This window comes from Littorina saxatilis, linkage group LG17 (genome assembly GCF_037325665.1).
Source record: "Littorina saxatilis isolate snail1 linkage group LG17, US_GU_Lsax_2.0, whole genome shotgun sequence".
Classification (NCBI taxonomy): Eukaryota; Metazoa; Mollusca; class Gastropoda; order Littorinimorpha; family Littorinidae; genus Littorina; species Littorina saxatilis.
Window position 1 is genome coordinate 36475372 of NC_090261.1, and position 16505 is coordinate 36491876.

Sequence of the window (16505 nt, forward strand, 5' to 3'; positions counted from 1 at the left end):
TTGGCCCTTCTTCATCTTCATATCTCCCTACCCCCCCCCCCCCCCTCCCCTTCCCGTCATCCTCCAGTAGTTTAAAAAGCCCATCCATCTAACCCACCCCTTGCTCAGTTTCACCGCAAACACCCTCATACTCTCTCTCGCCCACACCGTAGTTCATCCCTCCCCATGTCCCGCTTAAATCCCCTACGACTGCCTTCACCCCCACCCTACCCCTTCCCCGTACCCCAACCCCCTGGCTACACACACATACACACATACACACACTCACCACACACACACACACACACACACACACACACAGTCATCCCGCTTGGTCATTCATTTCAAGGGAACCATGCCCAATTCTCAAAGGACCCGCTGTCCTCACAATTAATGTGGTGGGTAAAAACAACATGCGCCCATCAGAAGAATAACAGCGAGTGGAAAGTTGGCTGGTGGAAGCGAAGAAGTAAAGTGTTCTGAGTTTGCTGTGTCTATACAATCGATATGTGTGCCGAGTGTGTGTGTGTGTGTGTGTGTGTGTGTGTGTGTCGGGGGGGGGGGCTTTTGTCTGACAGCCCTTTTCTCAATTTACGACAGAAAATGCTGAAAATGTTAACCCGTTAATACTGGTCGTTGTCCTATACAACATCATTGTCTTTTGGCCATGACTCTCTTACTCTTGCAAAGCGCATAGTTTGAAAAAGGGAATAGGCGAAGGACTTTGCACTGTCATGTCTTGTATTCTTGAGGGTTTCGATTGGTTGCCAACTGAAGCTTCATTTACGTCGATGGTGGTTTACATTTCTTATTCATTTCACTCAACATCAAATACTCATTTATAGTTGTTTTCACCAAGCATCAAAACGTGCTTCCGAGTGTCCTGCTACAAAGTTTCTTTTAGACATGCAACAATGCCATCGAGTATGCTCAAGTATTCACGGTGCCTCTAGCTTCAAGAATTTCGTTTCTTAAAATGTAATCATTGGGAAAGAATCATTCACATTGTTTTCTGAGTGTGGGATTCAGCTGTAGCTGTGTGGTGTCAGTCACATCGTGATTTTTTTTAAGTCACAACTTAAGTCTGTCTGTATATTGTCAGCTAACACAATACAATTTTAACGGTGGCTTTGGATTTGATTTGTTCTCCCTATTCGTTTTTTGTTGTTATCAACATAAAAGAAATAGTTTTGGAGATGTTTTTTCTGTACGCCAAGAACCGTATTTCAAGAGTTTTCTTCCGAACTGACATACCTTAGTCGTAACTCACAGATCATTGCTTTCTTGATCGAACATTTTATGATCAGGCATGAGGAGAAAAACCGCTTCCCTTTTAACTCTGCGCGTTAGACCAGACTGTTGTCGCCAAAGACTTTCCCAAAGGCCGAAAATCATCTCCCCGATGCCATATATTTCCGACACATAGATCCCAGCGGAATGTTTTGGTCGTAAAGAGCTGTGTACGTTTCTCCCGTTGAAAGGACCCGTTTCTCTTTTAATTCCATTCGTGGTTGGATGGACGGACGGAAGAATGGATGGATGGCTTGCTCTTTGTGAGGGTCTGGTGTTGTTGCTTTTTTAAAGGTGGTCTTCTTTCTTTCTTCTTGTCTTTTTTTTAACGTTTTTTGTACTAATATTCTTCATTCTTTCTGGGTTTTTTTTCATAATAATATCCTTAATTCTTTCTGTTCTCTTTTTTCTTTCTTTCCTTTCTGTCCTTTTTACTTTATTCCTTCTTTCCTTCTTTCTTTTTTTCTCCTTTTTTCTTTCTTTCTTTCTTTCTTTCTGTTTTTCATTCTTTCTCTCCGTGTTTCTTTCTTTCTTTCTTTTTTCTTCCTGTTATCTTTCTTTCATTATTTTACTTTCTTTCTGTTATTCTTTTTTCTTACTTTCTTCTTTGTTTTCTTTGTTGTTGTTTTTTTCAAAGAGAGGGTTTTTATTCTAAATGTCAATTTCTCTTCGAATTGATTTTTTTAGGTGGAAGTATGTGTGTGTGTATTTGTGAATAAGTTTATTTTTCTACTACTATTTTTCGCAAATCCTCTTGCAGTTTTCCGTAATACATGCATCACTCTTTTCCTTTAAATTCAGGCATTCCGTCTCGGTTTTGTATTCATGCCACAAAATTGAGAGTATGTCAGTTGGAGCTTGGCAGCGGATAAGAAAGTGCGACAATTATAGTTTGCTCAACGCGAAATGAGTTTCTTTTTAGCCCGGGTTATTTGGGGAATTTGTTCGTATTGTGTTTCAACGTCGACTATTTTCATAGTTTTAAAAGTCGCAGAATAAAGTCTCAGTTTGCTGCATCTATCTGTATGTGTAGGCTACATTTCTTTCCGAAAGCCTTCCTGTCTCTGTCTCTGTCTTTCTCTCTCTGGTCCACAACCTTTCTCTCCTCTCCTCTCTCTCTCTCTCTGTCTCTGTCTTTCTCTCTCTGGTCCACAACCTTTCTCTCCTCTCCTCTCCTCTCTCTGTCTCTGTCTTTCTCTCTCTGGTCCACAACCTTTCTCTCCTCTCCTCTCCTGTCTCTGTCTCTGTCTTTCTCTCTCTGGTCCACAACCTTTCTCTCCTCTTCTCTCTCTCTCTGTCTCTTTAATTTCTCACTTGTGTATTTCTGTGGTAGTAATGAGGAAAATGTGATGAACAGCTTCAGCAGATTTGTGTTCTTCATGTTACAGAAGAGACGAACCCTTATTAAAGCCCCCCCCCCCCCCCCAAAAAAAAAAATCTGTTTACTGTAACATAGGCACAAAAAAAAAGACTTTTTTTTTTCTTCTTTTTTTTTTCTTTTTTTTCCCCAAATGCCAAAAAAAAGTCTAGGGTCGCGCGAGAAAATAGGTTCGGTCGGGATACCGTAAACAGACTATTTTTTGTTGTTGGCCTAATCAGGTTTAGTGATATTTCATCAATGACACGGGTTTTAATGTATTTGTTCCATTGTATGCGTGACTATAGTTTATAACTGTGCAGATACTATTGCTGTTATTTTAACCACTATTGCAAGGGGCTGTGGCCTTAGACAATTAAAGATTTGTTCTTGTTCTTGTTTTGTCTCTTTCTCTCCTCTCTCTGTCTCTCTCTCTCTTTCTCTCTCTCTCTCTCTCTCTCTCTCTCTCTCTCTCTCTCTATCTATCTTTCTCTCTCTCTCTCTCTCTCTCTCTCTCTCTCTCTCTCTCTCTCTCTCTCTCTCTCTAATTCTGGAGTAAGTATGTTTGTTTAAATAGGGATTCTCTTTGTCTTTGTGTTACAGGTTGCGGACAATGATGTCCCATCAAAGACGTGAATGCAGTCGATAAGTGTCTCCGTGTCTTATGTTACAAGTAAGTATAATATCGCATTTATGTCAGGTTAACCAAATCTCCAACTTTGATATTGCTATGTGAAGAGTAACACAAGGCAAATAGCACATCTGTGTGTTAATTATTTTATTATTAACTTTTTACATTTAGTCAAGTTTTGACTAAATGTTTTAACATAGAGGGGGAATCGAGACGAGGGTCGTGGTGTATGTGTGTCAGTCTGTCTGTCTGTCTGTGCGTGTGTGTGTGTATAGAGCGATTCAGACCAAACTACTGGACCGATCTTTATGAAATTTGACATGAGAGTTCCTGGGAATGATATCCCCGGAAGTTTTTATCTTTTTTTCGATAAATACCTTTGATGACGTCATATCCGGCTTTTTGTAAAAGTTGAGGCGGCACTGTCACACCCTCATTTTTCAATCAAATTGATTGAAATTTTTGTAAAGCAATTTTCGACGAAGGCCGGACTTCGGTATTGCATTTCAGCTTGGTGGCTTAAAAATTAATTAATGACTTTGGTCATTAAAAATCTGAAAATTGTAATAATTTTTTTATATAAAACGATCCAAATTTACGTTCATCTTATTCTACATCATTTCCTGATTCCACAAACATATAAATATGTTATATTTGGATTAAAAACAAGCTCTGAAAATTAAAAATATAAAAATTATGATCAAAATTAAATTTCCGAAATCGATTTAAAAACAAATTCATCTTATTCCTTGTCGGTTCCTGATTCCAAAAACATATAGATATGATATGTTTGGATTAAAAACACGCTCAGAAAGTTAAAACGAAGAGAGGTACAGTAAAGCGTGCTATAAAGCACAGCACAACCGCTACAGCGCCAAACAGGCTCGTCACTTTCACTGCCTTTTGCACTAGCGGCGGACTACGTTCAGTTTCATTCTGTGAGTTCCACAGCTTGACTAAATGTAGTAATTTCGCCTTACGCGACTTGTTTTTTTTAAACAAGATTTTATTAATGAAATACAGGGTGGCATGTATATACGATATAAACATTTTTCAATCATTTTTTATTGTCTTGTACAGAATAACAACTGTGTGAATGGTGCTATACTGAATGAAAGAGTGTGACATGAAGTTCTTGTACATCATTGTAAAGAGTGTGAATGACGTTTTAGTTTAGATGTCAAGCGCTTAGAGCAAGCCTTTTTAACGAAAGTTTTTGATTTAGCGCTATATAAATGTTCTTCTCCTTATTATTATTATTATTATTATTATTTGTGGCCACACAACAAGCTAAGCTCATATTAAGTGTGGTTATAAATATGTACATCTAGATAGGAATTGTTATTTCACGTTATGTCAAGGTCATAAAATCACTTATACCCTTATAAGAACGCAAGACAGACAAGATACAATTTTTACACACACACTCACAAAAAGAGGAAAAAATGCAGCAAAAGAATTAGAGGATGTGACAGAGGACGGGAAGGACTGCAATATCGGGGAGATCCCGGGGGAGGCGGGTGGGGGGGGGGGGGACAGAGAGACGATGAGAGACTTTCACAGACTTGCTAGATCAATGCTTCTGCAGGAGCAAAAATTTCATTTACATTGTCGTACAAACTAATTAAGCTGAGGTTAGTCATGTGGATACACAGAAAAACCATTAATAAAAAGATTCACTCAAAACTTGACCTTCAGTAAAAACGTAAAACAGCATGACCTGCCAATAATCAAATACTGGATCATTGACATGGTGACCACAGGGTAATCAAAATCTATCACTTAACCATATAAAGCTATGTACCTTTTCGAATATTTCAACGTTTTCGGTAAAACGTAGGTTTGGCAGACCAAACAATAAACATTGTACATTTTGATGATCATTCGGTAATGTGTGTATAGTTAGTCTTCGGAGATCATCGTAATTACTACAAAATAATAAATATTGTTCAACATTTTGATTTCGATATCCGCACTGACAAGTCGGGTTATCACTTAAGTCTCACTCTGTCTCTCTCCTCTCTGTCTTAACCCCTCTCTCTTTCTCTGTCTACCCCTCTCTCTCCTTCTTTCCCTCCCCGTCTCCTTATTTCCCCATCTCTTTCCATCCCTCTGTCTCCCCCGCTCTCTATGCCTCTCTCTCATTATGTTATTCTCTCTCCCTCTCTCTGTCTCTCTCTGTCTCTGTCTCTGTCTCTCTCTCTCTCTGTCTCTCTGTCTCTGTCTGTCTCTGTCTGTCTCTGTCTCTCTCTCTCTCTCTCTCTCTCTCTCTCTCTCTTTACCCTTTATAGCTCTATCACCCTCTCTCCTTCTTTCTTTGTATCTTTATTTCTATGTTCTTGTATTTTTCTGTTAAGTTAATTATGCATTCAGCCTGTCAGTTTCGTTTGCTGATAAATCCCACATGGAAGACTCCAGCTGGTTTTGAAATTAACTGTACTCGATGTCTGTTTTCTGTTTCTCTCTTAACTAATTTATATTTGAAATTGTCTTTTGCGTATTGGGTCGTTTTTCTTTGCCTATAGTCGGATTTCGTCTCTTTCTGCGTCTTCTGTTTTTATTCGTCTATGTTTCTCTTGCTTTGTTTTATTTGTTTGTAATTGTTTTATTTACACACAAAAATTCTCTTACTTGTTATTTGTGTGTCTTCTTTTTTGACATTTAGTCAAGTTTTGACTAAATGTTTTAACGTAGAGGGGGAATCGAGACGAGGGTCGTGGTGTATGTGTGTGTGTCTGTCCCCGGACTTTTTTTTTCTTTTTTTCGATTTAATGTCTTTGATGACGTCATATCCGGCTTTTTGTAAAAGTTGAGGCGGCACTGTCACACCCTCATTTTTCAATCAAATTGATTGAAATTTTGGCCAAGCATTCTTCGACGAAGGCCGGACTTCTGTATTGCATTTCAGCTTGGTGGTTTAAAAATTACGATCCAAATTTACGTTCATCTTATTTTTCATCATTTCCTGATTCCAAAAACATATAAATATGTTATATTTGGATTAAAAACAAGCTCTGAAAATTAAAAATATAAATATTATGATCAAAATTAAATTTTCGAAATCAATTTAAAAACACTTTCATCTTATTCCTTGTCGGTTCTTGATTCCAAAAACATATAGATATGATATGTTTGGATTAAAAACACGCTCAGAAAGTTCAAACGAAGAGAGGTACAGTAAAGCGTGCTATGAAGCACAGCACAACCGCTACAGCGCCAAACAGGCTCGTCACTTTCACTGCCTTTTGCACTAGCGGCGGACTACGTTCAGTTTCATTCTGTGAGTTCCACAGCTTGACTAAATGTAGTAATTTCGCCTTACGCGACTTGTTTTATTTTGAGTTGACATTTCTTCAAGGAATCCCTGTATTGTCAGCTCTATTGTATTACTGTTTTTCCCTGTGATCCATGCCTTGCCGTGATTGCGTTAGGCACAATGTGCTGTGATGCGTGGGATTTTTGTCTTCATGTCATAACTCTATCGATCTATGCTGGAGCGATTGTGTCTGTCTGTTTGTTTTCTCGTTTAAATGTCTGTTTGCTTCGTTGCTTTTTTTTGTGTGTTTGTATGTTTGTTTGTTTGTTTTTGTTTCTTTCTTTCTTTCTTTCTTTCATCCACTAGTTTTTCTTTCTTTTTTCTTCCTTTTTTATATTTAGTCAAGTTTTGACTAAATATTTTAACATCGAGGGGGAATCGAAACGAGGGTCGTGGTGTATGTGCGTGCGTGTGTGCGTGTGTGTGTGTGTGTAGAGCGATTCAGACTAAACTACTGGACCGATCTTTATGAAATTTGACATGAGAGTTCCTGGGTATGAAATCCCCGAACGTTTTTTTCATTTTTTTGATAAATGTCTTTGATGACGTCATATCCGGCTTTTCGTGAAAGTTGAGGCGGCACTGTCACGCCCTCATTTTTCAACCAAATTGGTTGAAATTTTGGTCAAGTAATATTCGACGAAGCCCGGGGTTCGGTATTGCATTTCAGCTTGGTGGCTTAAAAATTAATTAATGACTTTGGTCATTAAAAATCTGAAAATTGTAAAAAAAAAAAAAAAAATTTATAAAACGATCCAAATTCACGTTTATCTTATTCTCCATCATTTGCTGATTCCAAAAACATATAAATATGTTATATTTGGATTAAAAACAAGCTCTGAAAATTAAATATATAAAAATTATTATCAAAATGTTTTTTTCGAAATCAATTTAAAAACACTTTCATCTTATTCCTTGTCGGTTCCTGATTCCAAAAATATATAGATATGATATGTTTGGATTAAAAACACGCTCAGAAAGTTAAAACGAAGAGAGGTACAGTAAAGCGTGCTATCCTTCTCAGCGCAACGAATACCCCGCTCTTCTTGTCAATTCCACGTGCACTGCCTTTGCCACGGGCGGTGGAGTGACGATGCTACGAGTATACGGTCTTGCTTCGTTGCGTTGCGTTCAGTTTCATTCTGTGAGTTCGACAGCTACTTGACGAAATATTGTATTTTCGCCTTACGCGACTTGTTCTTTCTTTCCGTCCTTCTTTCTTGCGTTCTTTCTTCCGTATCTCTTCCTTTCTTTCCTTTTTCAGAAAGTGCCCTCAGTGTCTTTGTTGAAGAGCTCTCTCTCTTTTGTTATTGTTAATTTCTTTTCTGTTGATTCGTTTTCAGCCAGTGATGTTGCAAGTGCGGAGGTAGCCAGAGCGGCCTCACGCCTGGCTAGGGGGGTCAGCCCCCTACGGCCCCGCCGGCCAGTCAGCCGGTGTCGGGGCTCTCACCCTCGCCCCACTGCGCCACCGCGGCTACCGCTGCAGCCCCCTTTCTCCCTGCAGCACTGGCGCTCCCCCTCCCCCCTCCCTCCTGCCTCCTCGTTGTGGTCAGTATTACCCCGGTTCTTTTTTAGCCTCAACATTTGTAATAGCGTACAGCCAGAAAAAAACAGGAGGACGGCCAACGAAAGACAATGCCAATCATCTTCTAGGGAAAAGTTATTTGGTTAGAACACCACACAAGTACAAAAGCAAGAAACCAGCACGCCTCACGACAATTTGCATTTACGCACGCTCGTCGCATACATACACAGAGACGGCAAGAACCACGATAAGAAAGGTGGAAAAGGACAAAATATGAATGAAGTGGATGGAGAATTTCCCAACATTATGTACTTTATAAAGTCAGTTTGCGTAAGGCCATGTGAAGTACAGGTTTAATAAGGCTTTCCTCTGTCAAATCTAACTGAGTTTTGTTGTGTTGGATTGAAATAGTTATTAATCTTAGTGAGCTGTCACCCACTGTAGCAACATTCCTGCCACCCAACCAGAAACATTTATTTGCCTTTCGCCTTTACTTTCAAAAGGTCGACTCTGTGGCCCAGCCGCGGTGACGGCTCGCAGCTGTTGCTGACGACGACGACGTCCATCAGGCAGCCCTCGCCATCGCCACCACCTCAACCACCGACACACCACCGCCACCAGCACCACCGGCACCCACCACGGTCACCACAACCACCACACCATCCTCAAGCATCATGGATGACGAGCTAGAGTGGACGCCCTTCCGCATCTTCACGCGGGAGTCACTCTTCAACATCGACCGGCGCATCAAAGAAGAGAAGGCTGCCAAGGATGCGGAGAAGAACGCCCCGGACTCCAGCAGCGAGGACGATGACGACGAGGTGGAGGAACCCACCCACGAGACCGAGCCCAAGCCCAACCCCAAGCTTGAGGCTGGGCGCAAGCTGCCTCCGTCCCTGGAGGACGTGCCATCGGAGTACATCGGCCGCCCGGTTGAGGACCTTGATGAGTACTACCACAACCAGAAGGTGAGAGTGATATTACACGACCATGATTGTATGTAGGCTTAGTTAACACACCTCCAAGTCCTGTATTGTCCCACCCTAGAGAGCCTGAGAAAAACAGTGTGGCCAAATTCAGTCTCCCTCGGCTGCGAACTGTACGGAGGAAAGGAAGACCTGGAGAAGACGGTATCATTCGTTTCACTGTCCGGGATGACAATATAGACGAATGATCTACAAGAATAAGAATAAGAAGAAACTGGGATATGTTCCTTGAGCCTCAAATGAATTGAAGCTTTGGCACTGTGTTTTTGGTAAAAAAGACTTCGCGAATACTTCACGAAGTCAACGTTGGGCTCAATTAAGGACATCCTTCAGGGCCCATTATTAGGTATCCCCCTATGCCAGTGCACTGTGAAAACATACGCCAAAGCATGTGAGATCGAAGCATCGTTGCAAGGGAAGTAACACGTGTTGCTTGGGAAATACGCATAATGCACACCCGCTCAGCTCAAAGAGGCAATGAAGCTAGTCATAGGATAAACACTGATAACGTGGGGGATTTCAGATTTTATTTTTGTCGCAACTGTTGTGTTTCTGGGAATTATGTCAGTGTAAGAAGGTTCAGGGTAAGTGCCTGGCTACTAAGTCCGGAATATGAGTTTTCGTTTTGAGATAGTTTAAACGTAATCTAAAAAATGTACCTGATCATTTAATGAACGATGACCTCTGTCCCTCTCTGTCTGTCCCTCTCTGTCTGTCACCTTATTGTCTTTTGCTCATTACCTTTCTCTCTCCCTCATCTCTGTCTGTCTGTCTATTTCGCTCTTTTTTATACTTCTTTTTCATACTTTATCTCTCTCTCTCTCTCTCTCTCTCTCTCTCTTCTCTCTCTCTCTCCTCTCTCTCTCCTCTCTCTCTCTCTCTCTCTCTCTCTCTCTCTCTCTCTCTCTCTCTCTCTCTCTCTCTCCAGCAGAAAAGGTTCACTGGTATGATGAATTCATGGATATGATGGATACAGTTTCAAATGAATCAAAAGAATTAATTCTTCTAGGAGATTTTAATATTGATCTTCTGAAACAAAATAAAACTTGGTTGGACACTATTAATCTATTAAATATACATCAAATGATCCAAAATCCAACAAGAGTTACTCCCAATTCTAAAACACTCATTGATCATATTTATGTTTCTGAAAAACGTCATATCAAAGAAACATGTGTACCCTTTTTTTCTGTCAGTGACCACTTTCCCATTTGTATCACTTGGTCTCGTAAAGGGGTTAAAATTCCAAGGGTTGGTCACAAAACTATTACATATCGTTCATTCTCTCATTTCAGTGAAAGTGCATTTCTTTCTGATCTAAAAAATAGCCCACTTTCAAATACTTACAATTTTACAAATCCTGACGAAAGAGTTTTGGACATCTATTTTCATTATCATTTACAATAAACATGCACCACTGAAAACACATCGAGTAAAGCAGACAGAAAAACCCAAATGGATCGACCAAGACATAGAAAATGCTGCAAATTACCGTGACTTCTTAAAACAACATGGTACCCACGAAGAGTACACACAACAAAGAAATAAAGTAAATTCCTTGAAACGAAAAAGTAAACAACAATTTTTTCAACATCTCATTACATCTAAACAAGATTCAAAATCTATTTGGAAAGCAATTAACCAACTCACAAACAAAGAAACTTCAACAAAATCTTCACAAATAATTGACATTTCTGCAGATACACTCAATGACCATTTCTCAAAAATTGCTGATAAAGTAATTTCTTGTGATCGGACACAGTCAAATAATTTAGAACATTTAAAGGAATACTGCAATTCAAAACAGATACATTTTCAGCATACACTGCCACCAATGACTATACTGGATGTTTACTCTCATCTTCAGCATCTAAAACAAACCGGAACACGTGACATAGATGGTCTGGATGCAAAAATTATAAAAATGGCAGCTCCAGTTATCACAGATACATTGACATTTATCTATAACCTTTGTATTGACAAAAGCTATTTTCCTAAACAATTCAAACAGGCTAAAGTGATTCCTCTCTTTAAATCAGGAGATACTACAAATCCTTCAAATTATAGACCAATATCAATTCTATCAATCCTTTCAAAGCCTCTTGAAAAACATATCAATAAACACATCCTTTCTCACTTTGAGAACAATAAATTGATCCATGATAATCAATCAGGTTTTAGGCAAAAACACTCATGTCAAACAGCGCTTATTAGTTTAGTAGACCAATGGCTGACAAACATTAATAATAATCAGTTCTGTGCTGCTCTATTTGTTGACTTTGCTAAAGCTTTTGACCTAATTGACCATAAACTCCTTATCAAAAAGCTTGAGATTTATGGAATTGCAACAGATTCCATAAACATTTTAACATCTTTCCTGTCAGACAGACAGCAAAGTAGCCTACTTATCTGAAACAATCATACTCTATTCTTGGTCCATTACTATTTTCTACAATTCATTCTAGTCACCAAGATCTTATTAAACTAGCAAATATCCTCCAAGAAAACACTGAACGATTACTTGAATGGTCAGAACTAAACCATATGTCACTGAATCCAAATAAAACTAAATGCATGCTACTTACCACGAGGCAAAAAAGACAAAATCTAACATCTAAATTTCCGACATTGCTAATACGAAATCAAGATGTTACCGAAGTTGATAGCCATAAAGTCTTGGGAATAACTATTGACAATAACCTGTCTTGGTCAAAACATGTAGATACACTTTGTAAAAACACATCCACAAAAATATTTCAGTTATCAAAAATCAAACACTTTCTAGACCTTCGCACAAGAAAACTGTTTTTTCAGGCACATATTCAGTCAGCTATTGACTATGCGTCCACAGTGTGGGACTCTGCAAGTGCAAATACTTTGAAACACTTGGGCAGTTTACATAGAAGAGCTGTTAAATTAATTATTTTAAAAAATACATCTCTTTCCATGACTGATTATAAACGATTGAAAATTCTTCCTATCAAAGATAGATTTGCATATAACAAAGGTGTGATGATGCATAGAATTATGTCAGGGAATGCCCCTACACTCATTGCCTCAAATTTCAAAATAAATCATTATAGAAAATGTAACAAATTAATTACACCAACTCCAAGAATTGACCTGTACAAGTCGAGTCTATCATATTCTGGAGCAATTATGTGGAACGCCATTCCAAATATAATTAAATTACGAATTCATGAAACATCATTCAAGGAATATTACATGCTGTTTCTTTTACAAAACTTATAAAAACTATTATCAAGCAGCTGGCAAAATATAACTGTACTCTCTGATTATATTGAAAAACATGATTATATATAATTCATGAAGGATTTTTTTTATACAAACACATTATTTCCCTGTTATATATAATTTTCAAGCATTGCTAAAGAATCCTAATGCATCTTAAAATGTCTTATTGGTTGCTTGACATGTTAATTATGGTAAATATGTCATTTGTACTATTGTTAAACTTATCTTTTATTTCTTCTTGTTTGTTACCCCTCAATGGGCGAGGGCCGGATGAAAAGAAGCATGTATACATTGCTTATTCTGTCACCCTCGTAAAATAAATTTCAATTCAATTCAATTCAATTCAATTCTCTCTCTCTCTTCAGTGGCCTCCTATTCTCATTCTCCCTCTGTTCGTATGCCCTTTTCCCTTTCAACCACCCTCCCCGCTGCACGGTTGGCCTAGTGGTAAGGCGTCCGCCCCGTGATCGGGAGGTCGTGGGTTCGAACCCCGGCCGGGTCATACCGAAGACTTTAAAATTGGCAATCTAGTGGCTGCTCCGCCTGGCGTCTGGCATTATGGGGTTAGTGCTAGGACTGGTTGGTCCGGTGTCAGAATAATGTGACTGGGTGAGACATGAAGCCTGTGCTGCGACTTCTGTCTTGTGTGTGGCGCACGTCAAGTTATATGTCAAAGCAGCACCGCCCTGATATGGCCCTTCGTGGTCGGCTGGGCGTTAAGCAAACAAACAAACAAAAACCCTCCCCGCTCCTTTTGCATTCTTTTTATATTTAGTCAAGTTTTGACTAAATATTTTAACATCGAGGGGGAATCGAAACGAGGGTCGTTGTGTATGTGCGTGTGTGCGTGTGTGCGTGTGTGTGTGTGTGTAGAGCGATTCAGACTAAACTACTGGACCGATCTTTATGAAATTTGACATGAGAGTTCCTGGGTATGAAATCCCCGAACGTTTTTTTCATTTTTTTGATAAATGTCTTTGATGACGTCATATCCGGCTTTTCGTGAAAGTTGAGGCGGCACTGTCACGCCCTCATTTTTCAACCAAATTGGTTGAAATTTTGGTCAAGTAATCTTCGACGAAGCCCGGACTTCGGTATTGCATTTCAGCTTGGTGGCTTAAAAATTAATTAATGACTTTGGTCATTAAAAATCTGAAAATTGTAAAAAAAAAAAAAAATTTATAAAACGATCCAAATTTACGTTTATCTTATTCTCCATCATTTGCTGATTCCAAAAACATATAAATATGTTATATTCGGATTAAAAACAAGCTCTGAAAATTAAATATATCAAAATTATTATCAAAATGTTTTTTTCGAAATCAATTTAAAAACACTTTCATCTTATTCCTTGTCGGTTCCTGATTCCAAAAATATATAGATATGATATGTTTGGATTAAAAACACGCTCAGAAAGTTAAAACGAAGAGAGGTACAGAAAAGCGTGCTATCCTTCTCAGCGCAACGAATACCCCGCTCTTCTTGTCAATTCCACGGGCACTGCCTTTGCCACGGGCGGTGGAGTGACGATGCTACGAGTATACGGTCTTGCTGCGTTGCGTTGCGTTCAGTTTCATTCTGTGAGTTCGACAGCTACTTGACTAAATATTGTATTTTCGCCTTACGCGACTTGTTTGTTATTCACACATACTGACAATAATGTGACGGAGATATTACTTTCTTTCGTTCCAGACCTTCGTTGTACTCAGCAAAGACAAGTCTATCTTCCGCTTCAGTGCCACAAACGCTATGTTCCTGTTGTCTCCATTCAACCCCATTCGTCGGATAGCAATCTACATCTTAGTCCATCCATATCCTTTGGCTCAGGCTTTGCAGGCTTGCTGTCTTTATTGTAGTTTTGTTTTGTCTGGTTTGTCCGTAGTTATGTGTGAAGGGTTGGGAAGGGAGGAGTGTGTGTGTCTGTGTCAGGATGTTTGTATGTCTGTCTGTCCTTGTCTGTCTCTGTTTCTGTCTCTCTGAGTAGCTTGGTAACTGTGATTGTGTGCCTGTGCTTTCGTGCCTCAGATATATGTCTGTGTGTGTGTGTGTGTGTGTATGTGTGTGTGTGTGTGTGTGTGTGTGTGTGTGTGTGTGTGTGTGTGTCTCTCTCTCTCTCTCTTTCTCTTTCTCTCTCTCTCTCTCTTTCTCTCTCTCTCTTTTTCTCTCTCCCCTCCGCACCCCCCCCCTCTCTCCTCCTCTCTGTGTTTTTGTGTCTCAGTGGTCTTGACGATGCCCTTTCTGTGTGCATGTCGATCGTTGTTTTTATCTGTGTCCGTTTCTGTCTTGGGATCTGCGTCCCTCTTCGGTTTGTGTCCCTATCTGTGTCCGTTTCTGTCTTGGGATCTGCGTCCCTCTTCGGTTTGTGTCCCTATCTGTGTCCGTTCTGGTGTTTCTGTATCTTAATTTATACCCGTCGATGTTTGTGTGCACGTTAAACCATAAGCAACAGAACAGCACCTAATGCTGATAACATTATTTTTAACAGAGAGATCCTAGGCCTGGGAGGGGGAGAGGGGGAGGGGGGATGGTGGCGTTATGTCATGACTAAGGTCTTGGTTGGAGAGACGAGGAATACAAAATCGCAACATATAAAGATAAGTGAAGATGAGTAGGTGAGGAGACGGGGGTGATAGGGGGGGGGGGGGGTGGTGGCGTTATGTCATGACTAAGGTCTTGGTTGGAGGGACGAGGGATACAAAATCGCAACATATAAAGATAAGCGAAGATGAGTAGGTGAGGAGACGGGGGTGATAAGGGGGGGGGGGGGGGATAGTATTGTATACCTTAGTCAAATCTTATAGAATCAGACTTGTGTTCGGGTACATGTTTCTGTTGAGATGTTTTGTGAACTCTTAGGTTGTTTGTGGTATGTTTATTTGTACAGGGGCCCTACTATGTATCGCTGTTTTCCACCCTTTTCAGTATTTAGAGAAGAAAAAAGAATGTGATTGGAAGATTAATGTTTGTGATAAATAATGATGCATGCAGATATTTTAGAGAATGTTCTTCTGTATACTGATCTGGTATGCTGTCTTTTTTTTTAGTTTTTAGGATTTTCAATGTGTTGTTAGTGTGCCATGTTTCCCTACTTGTTTTAATTCTTCGTATGCTATTGAGGTTTTCATACATTTTGGATACGTCATCATTTACTTTGATACGAAGTCAACTGTTCGTTTCATCCACTCTTACGTCTTTTGTGTGATGTGCTTTTATAAAACAACTCGTAGGAGCAAATCAAGTATAACATTAAAATGTAAGGGCCGGTACAATTAGTTTTTGTTACAGTAAAGTGAGTCAAAACATGCACATTTGTGACCCTCCACCACGGAATGAGTGGCATGTCACATTTGTATGATTTTCATATTTTTACATTTTCCTAAAGAGTATTTTATGCTCTATCCAGTGGTGAAAAGAGCGAACACTTTTCGAGTTATAAGCCTGTGACTAACGTGACCCTCACACTGTTACCACAATCCCCCCGGACTTATATTAAGGCCAGAAAAAAAAAATTGTCTGTTTCTGGTAACATGGCTAAAAAAAATAGGGTCGGTAGGTCGGGATTTTTTTATTTTTTTTTATTTTTTATTTTTTTTTTACCCCAAATGTAGACCAATAAAACTAACTTTAAAAATCGCGCAAAGAGACTGGATTCACTATACATAGAGACAAGACACTCAACACATTTACAAATCGTCAGCGGACTTTCGTTTTCACACGTTTTTGTTGTTCATTTTCTCACCCTGTCCTTTACCACAACAGCAACAACAAAAAATTTTGAGTTTGGAAAAAAAAAGTTTAGGGTCGGCGCCGAAATTTAGGGTCGGTCGGGTGACCAGAAACAGACAATTTTTTTTTTTTGGCCTAAGCCTAGCGCAGAAACGCGCGAGGTGACATGCGACTCATTCCGTGGTGGAGGGTCACATTTATGTCTTTAATTCTCAGTTAAAAAATAAAACAGAAATCATAGCATTCACCCACGCACAATGTAAAAAAGCAATCCTTACGAAGAACTGTCCGTTTAAAAATATCCATGACCCACCCTTATCATGTTGCATTTTAAAGGCATTCATTGTATTCGTGTGTTAAGCCAAAAGTGCACGAATATGGCTTGAATTCACATGGAATGGTCTTGTAGGCCTACTAAAAACTGCAATAGTTTAAAGTTG

At 39.4% G+C, this 16505-nt stretch overlaps 1 protein-coding gene across 1 annotated transcript in view; it reads left to right on the forward strand.

The window, feature by feature from the left end:
* The first annotated feature begins 8607 nt into the window (after positions 1-8607).
* The window catches only part of LOC138953273 (sodium channel protein para-like), an 88405-nt gene continuing 80507 nt past the window's right edge, over positions 8608-16505 (forward strand). The window contains exons 1-2 of the mRNA XM_070325072.1: positions 8608-9066; positions 14032-14150. Of these exons, the coding sequence (XP_070181173.1) occupies positions 8773-9066; positions 14032-14150 (413 nt within the window). The 5' untranslated portion in view covers positions 8608-8772. The remainder of the gene's footprint in view (positions 9067-14031; positions 14151-16505) is intronic.